We start from the raw sequence: 6,855 nt of genomic DNA, 5'->3' as shown, positions 1-6,855 counted from the left end.
ACTGCACTCCAGTCTGGGTGACAGAGTGAGACTCCGACACAAAAAAAATAAAAAATAAAATAAAATAATGAGTTGCTAAGTTGCAGCTTCCATACCTATGTTAAATGGATGAGACCACAAGAAATGCTCCTCGGCATTTTTTTTTTGAGTCGGAGTCTCACTCTGTTGCATAGGCTGGAGTGCAGTAGCATGCTCACCACCACTGCAGTCTCAACCCCCTGGGTTCAAGCAATCCTTCCACTTCAGCCTTCCAAGTAGCTGGAACTACAGGCATGCGCTAATACGCCCAAGTAACTCCTCAGCATTTATTAACTGTTACTACCTATTTGTACATAGATCTAAAAGAGCCCAATATTCAACTTCTAAACCAGCATTTCTAAAACTTTTTTAATCTCAGAAACTTTTATCACTTTCAAAAATTACTGAGGACCTCAAAGAGCTTTTGTGTATGTGAGTTTTATCTACCTATATTTGTAGTAATAGAAATTATGATGAAGATTATTTTTAAATGTTCACCAATTCATTCAAAAATTATCCATTACATGTTAACATAAATAATATTTTCTTCTGAAAATAACTATATGTATGAGATGAGTGAGAAATGACTTTTAAAGAGTTGGATTCTCATATCTGTCTCTGCCTCACTTTGTTGAAGTGTATGAATTAGATGAAGAAAATCTGCCCTCCTACAGTTAAGCCATTAGGAAAGGAAAATTAAGTGATCATTTCTTAAAAGTTGGCTGCAAGCCGGGCTCAGTGGTTCTGCCTGTAATTCCGCACTTTGGGAGGCTAAGGTGAGTGGATTGCCTGAGCCTGCGGGTTCCAGACCCACCTGGGCAACTTGGTGAGACTTCATCTCTACAATAAATCAAAAATTAGCCAGGTGTGGTAGCGCGCGCCTGTAGTTCCAGCTACTTGGAAGGCTGAGGCGGAAGGATTGCCGGAGCCCAGCAGGTTGAGGCTGCAATGGCCGGGAGCGGCCACTGCACTCCAGACTGGGTGATAGTGAGACTCCAACTCAAAAAAAAAAAAAAAAGTTGGCTGCAATGTAGAATATGAAACCATATACCCATTAGCTTTTCATACTGTTAAGGTCCATAAATTTATATTGTTCTTTGAATAGATTTTCCAACATTATGTATTGGTTATTGGGAAAACACAAGCTCAGTGAATTACAGATCTTTTAAATATAAATTCATACCATTATAGAATATCAGACAATCAATTTCTTACTATCAACATATTTTGACTTTTCACTCTGCTGCCCAGGCTGAAGTACAGTGGCACGACAGCCTTGACCTCCTCAGCTCAGGCAATCCTTCCACCTCAGCCTCCCAAGTAGCTGGGACTACAGGCATGCACTACCATGCCCAGCTAATTCTTTTTATTTTTGGTAGAGATGAAATCTCGCCATATAGCCTAGGCTGGTCTCAAACTCCTGGGCCCAAGCGATCCTTACAGGTGTGAGCCATCAAGCCCGCCTGAGTACACATCTTTTAACATTCAGTTCATCAGAATGAGAAGTACGCATAAAGCATTTCTGCTGTATATTTGTAGTTATCTCAAAAGCACCTGTGCATTTAAGCTGTGAGTTGGACTGATCACTTTTCTTACAGAATACAATTTGTACTTGAAAGAATGACAAACTATAATTTTTCAAACTTGAGCATTTAGCCTGGGGACTCCCTGAAAGAACCTCTAGAGAGATCCCAGGAGTCCATGAACTATATGAACTATACTTTGAGAATCACTATTTTAACAAATAGGACAGACTTTTCCACAATTTTCACAAGTCATTACAACACCAGGAAAACATATATGCTAATAAAAAAAAAAAAACTTCTGTAGACATCCAAGAGAAAGAAAACCAGCTTGCAATGTAAAATATATTTTAAAACCTAACATTTGGCCCACATAAAGAGTCTACTCAAAAACCTAAAATTCGTTTATCAAGTACTTATTCAATCCTTAAAACTTAAACACATTTTAGAATACAGGTACATTAAGACCATACAAAAAGACAAAACCTCTTTCAGGCATATCAAGTAATTACACCATAAAAAATGTGTAACATTAACTGTCTAATAATAATAGCCAATGCCTTGCCAGGCATTGTGCTAAGCATTTTTTTTTTTTTTTTTTTTGAGTTGGATTCTCACTCTGCCGCCCAGACTGGAGTGCAGTGGCCGCTCCCGGCCACCACAGCCTCAACCTTCGGGGCTCCGGCAATCCTTCCGCCTCAGCCTTCCAAGGAGCTGGAACTACAGGCATGCGCTACCACGCCCGGCTAATTTTTCGATTTATTGTAGAGATGAGGTCTCGCCAAGTTGCCCAGGCGGGTCTCAAACCTGCGGGCTCAGGCAATGCTAAGCATTTAAAAAAAATTTTTATTTTAAAGTTGTGGGGTACAATTCAGGGTTAGGTATACAAACAGTCACTATACAGGTAAAGCTTGGGCATCACTTTGGTCTCCATGAGCTAAGCATTTTATATAGTTATTACATTTAATTCTCAAAACAACCCTATAAAGTAAATACTACCAATTCCCATCTTACATACAGGAAGCTGAAATTTAAAAGTAGCTTGCCTAAGGTCAGAGGAAGAATAAATGGTAGAATTGGAATTAAAAACTAGCACCTTTCACTAAAAATACACTGCCTCCTTCAACAAAGTCAAATGTTCATCCTATGGGAAAAATATAGATTCATTTTTGGTTAAAAATATTGTTTTTTGGGGGGGAGATCTTTTCTTGCTTTTTTTTTTTGGTAAGACAAACTCACAGTTTTTAGTTCCATCAGGACTTGTTCATCCACTCCGTCATCCAAAAAGATGTCTCTCACATCATTAATAACATCTTCAATCACCGATCTGTATAATTTAGGCTTTAAAGGAAAAACAAAAGACTACTGAGAAAGGTAGTTTTCCACAAATTATAATGCACAACAGGTTTTCACAAATCCAAAACAAAAACAACAGTCATTTTGCAAACTATCTAAACTTATTTTAGAATATATGTCTTTAAAGATATGGCCGTCCCTGTGGTGGCCGTGAGCATGCCACTGCACTCCAGCCTGCACACCAGGGTGAGACTCCAACTCAAAAAAAAAAAAAAAAAAAAAAAAGATATGGCTATCCTACTAAACATCATTTGCCCTGAACTGGATTTGATGACTGCATATTTTAATAGATGGTTTAAGGCTATTTAATGCAATTTATAAGCAAAAAGCCCTTATGCATACAAAGCCCATACAATTTCCAGTTAAAATTTCCTATGTTATAGCCAAAACATCTAAAGTAATGTTCAATAATAGCTTTATGGGTCCTTGTGTCTGGCTCCTATTTTTCTGTGCTTGGTTTCAACCCTGTTGTATCTCATAACCATGCCACTAAATCTTGGACTTTGGAGAACCTTATGTCCAGCAGTCATCTGCCTAGTCTACCTAATGAGTATTCAAGCTTAAAAATCACCTAACTTCTGTTTTTTTGACCAAATCTATACCTTCAAATATACCATTCAACTATTCATACACCAACAATAACAGGCCTCAAGATCCCAGGGAACACTGATCTCTTTCCCAGATTTCTCTCCTTCTATTGTCCAGGTGATGCTATGGAACACTGCCATGAACATCTTTGATGTTTACTTTACCAATTATTACTACTATTATTATTGTTGGTATTACTTGAGGTAGCAGGTGGGGAATGGAGGAGCTGGCTTCTAGAAGGCTGCCAGACGGATAAAATGAGTACAATGAGAATAGATGTGAAAGAACTTTGGAAAACATAAAATATTTTTTAAAAACCAAAAGGTGGGAAATAGAACAATTACTACAATCCAGATACTATTTTTTTCCCCACATCCTATTTTTAACATGTTAAATAAAAGTCTGCGCATCAGATGGTAAGACTAGAGTTCTCTCATTATAAATCCTATCTGTGATCACACAGTTATGGTTAATCTTTTCTCACATATTTGTCATTATTCATGTTTCATACTTGGCTAAGGTAAAAGCTACCAAGTAAAACCAAGGGTTTCTCATAAGTAATCTTCAAACAGAAATAAATGTTTCATTACTATCTCTATTAGCAATACTGTTATCACAGGGGAACCTCTACGACATTGTGCCCTTGACTAGCCAAAAATACAAATAATGAGTTTACCTTTTTTTTTTTGTTTACCTCAACTATTAAAAACTATCACTCCTGAGTTGGGCTTGGTGGCTCAGCCTGTAATCCCACGCTTTGGGAGGCTGAGGTGAGTGGATTGCCCGAGCCCGCGGGTTTGAGACCCACCTGAGCAACTTGGCTAGACCTCATCTCTACAATAAATCAAAAATGAGCCGGGCGTGGTAGCGCGCGCCTGTAGTTCCAGCTACTTGGAAGGCTGAGGCAGCAGGATCGCCGGAGCCCAGCAGGTCAAGGCTGCGGTGGCCGGGAGCGGCCATGGCACTCCAGTCTGGGCGCCAGAGTGAGACTCCAACTCAAAAAAAAAACAAACTATCACTCCTTTTCACTGCAAGCAGAAAAAATTCAAATAGCTAGGTTTTCACCCTTATTGTTCCAGTTACTAACCTGCTTTTTTATTTTGCCAAATCTGTCTCTGTGAACTTTACTCATCAGTAAAACGTGCATCTCACTGTAACACTGATTCTATACATGAGAAATGTATATCTGACTATGGCTACCATCTTACCAAAAGCGATTTAACTACAGAATTACCAAAAACAAACAAACAAAAAAACCCTATAAAGTGCTTTTTACCAATAATGACTCCTCAAGGCATTATAAAGAGGCAATATATTTTAAACTGGTAGTACAAATCTCCATTGACTATGTGTGTGTGTGTGTGTGTGTGTGTGTATTTTTTTTTCTTTTCCAGCAAACGAGATGTTGTTTAGGTGTTTTTGAAGTCAGTTACCTCAAAAAATCTTTTGCCTGGAGATCCAGACCTGTATAGGTACAAGCCTGCTTTCTTCTAATATTCTCTACTTAATGAATCAATCATGCTTTAAGATTTTGCCTTAATGGACTCACCCACTTAGCAGATTCAGAAGCACTGTATTAGAAAAAATAAAAATGTGCATTCTTCACAATATACATGAAGAATAATTTAGCAAAAGTGTTCACAATTTGAAAAGCCCAGAAGATACTGATTTTTAAAAAGTATGTGGGTACATAGGCACTATGTAAGAAAAGTAGTTTCTAAATTATTACTTAAAATTCTACACTTTACCTGAGTCTAAGTTTTTGTCTTTTACTAAATACAAAGTAATTAAGGTTTGTCCAGCTTTTTAAAAAACAGATATTCTGATATTCCAAACTTAAAAACGGGCAAATTAGAGAGCCACTTAGTGGCATTATCAAATGACTGATTAAAAGATTTCTTTCAAAAGTGTTAGTTCCCGGATGCAACATTGTAAGAGAAAACTGGATTAATTTTCCTCCTGAATACCCTGTTAATATCCAATGCAATAAAGTTCTACTTCAAATTTCACTTAATTAAAATCCAGTTTGCAGTAAGTGTCCTCCCTTTAATTACAATTCCCCTAACATAAATGTCCTGTGAACAAAAGGCTTTATTCTGATGCTTTAGACACCTATATCTTTGAAAAGCCTCGTCCCTTTTGTATTTATTACAGGAAAACATAATGAAACATTAGAAGCTACATTTCTAACATATTTCCTGAATACTTGAATAAGATACTACCCAAACCAAGTCGTCTGCAGCTAACACTTTTAGGTAGAAAGCATTTTTTTTTTTTTAATGCCGGAAAAGACTGCACACACCTTCCAACAGAAAAAAAAACCGATCTCAAATTCTCTTGAAGAACCAACAAAGAAAAAATTAAAAACGAAGTACAGACAAGGACAGCAATTCGAGTGTATTTTCCCTAACAAACAAAGGCGGCATATCCTAGCAGCAGCATCCAAACAAAAACTCGGGGCTCCGAAAGCCGCCGCCGCCGCCGCCGGGCGCGGAACGAGGCGCTAAGCAAAGGACCTGGAAATACACGGAGCTGCACGCGCCGGGCTCTCGCCTCGGGAGCACGCACCTCCCAGCCCCGCGCTCGGCAGCTCTCACTATTTAAAGCCGGATCTGGTGTTTAAATGGAGAGGCGGTGACGTAGGCCTGAAAAGCACCTTCCCATCCTGGCAGAGTCTATATTAGAGAGCGGCAATGGCTCTATATAAACAGGGCAGCCAAAGGGAGGAGGACCACAGGCTCGGGGACTGAAAAGCGGGGCGGGCGGCCGCAGCCATGATGGGTCGCCGAGTCGCCCGCGGAGCGGAGTCGGGCGGCCGCGGGCTGCCCTGCGGCTCTCGGGACCGGGCAAAAACGTGCTTTGTAGTGTCACAACAAAAATACCAGTGGGGTGGACGGGGGGCCACGCTGCGTGGGTGACTGAAAAGGTTATTTGTGTGACTGCTTTTTGCAAACCTACGTGATCGCAAGTAACCCAAAACGGACAAACGGGAAGTAGGCAAATTTCAAGGCGACAGCGGGGCGGGGGGCACTGTGACCACCGGGGGCTTTTTTGCGTTTGTTTTCGGTGCTTCTGCTAGTCGAAGATACGATGGGGGTGTTGCTTCCCCTTCGCCATTTTACCCCTTCGGAAGGAACGGAGATAAGTGCTTTTCAACCTTCGTCCTTTTTTTGAAACATAAAATGGCCTCGGGGAAGGTCCCCAAAGCACAACCGCCAGGAAAACCCCGAAGGAACCCCCAGAGGGACCGTGAAGCTCCCCCCGCGCTACAGCGGGACCCGGCGGCGCGGGGGGCTCGCCCCGGCCCAGACGCGGTTTCGCTTCCGAGGCCGCCCGCTCGGGAGCGGCGGCGGCGCCCTCTGCCCGCCCC

At 40.8% G+C, this 6,855-nt stretch overlaps 1 protein-coding gene across 1 annotated transcript in view; it reads right to left on the bottom strand.

Annotated features, from left to right (window-relative positions):
• LOC103277207 (transcription initiation factor IIA subunit 1-like) overlaps positions 1–6,855 on the bottom strand; it is a 27,375-nt gene that overhangs the window by 19,696 nt on the left and 824 nt on the right. Inside the window, exon 2 of the mRNA XM_021707329.1 lies at positions 2,781–2,882. Coding sequence (XP_021563004.1) covers positions 2,781–2,882 — 102 coding nt within the window. The remainder of the gene's footprint in view (positions 1–2,780; positions 2,883–6,855) is intronic.

The sequence above is a fragment of the Carlito syrichta genome, unplaced genomic scaffold (assembly GCF_000164805.1).
Source record: "Carlito syrichta isolate Samal-C Ts95f unplaced genomic scaffold, Tarsius_syrichta-2.0.1 Scaffold316508, whole genome shotgun sequence".
NCBI classification, from domain to species: Eukaryota; Metazoa; Chordata; class Mammalia; order Primates; family Tarsiidae; genus Carlito; species Carlito syrichta.
The sequence above is the reverse complement of the archived record's forward strand: the minus strand, read 5'-3'. Positions and strand labels throughout refer to the sequence as shown.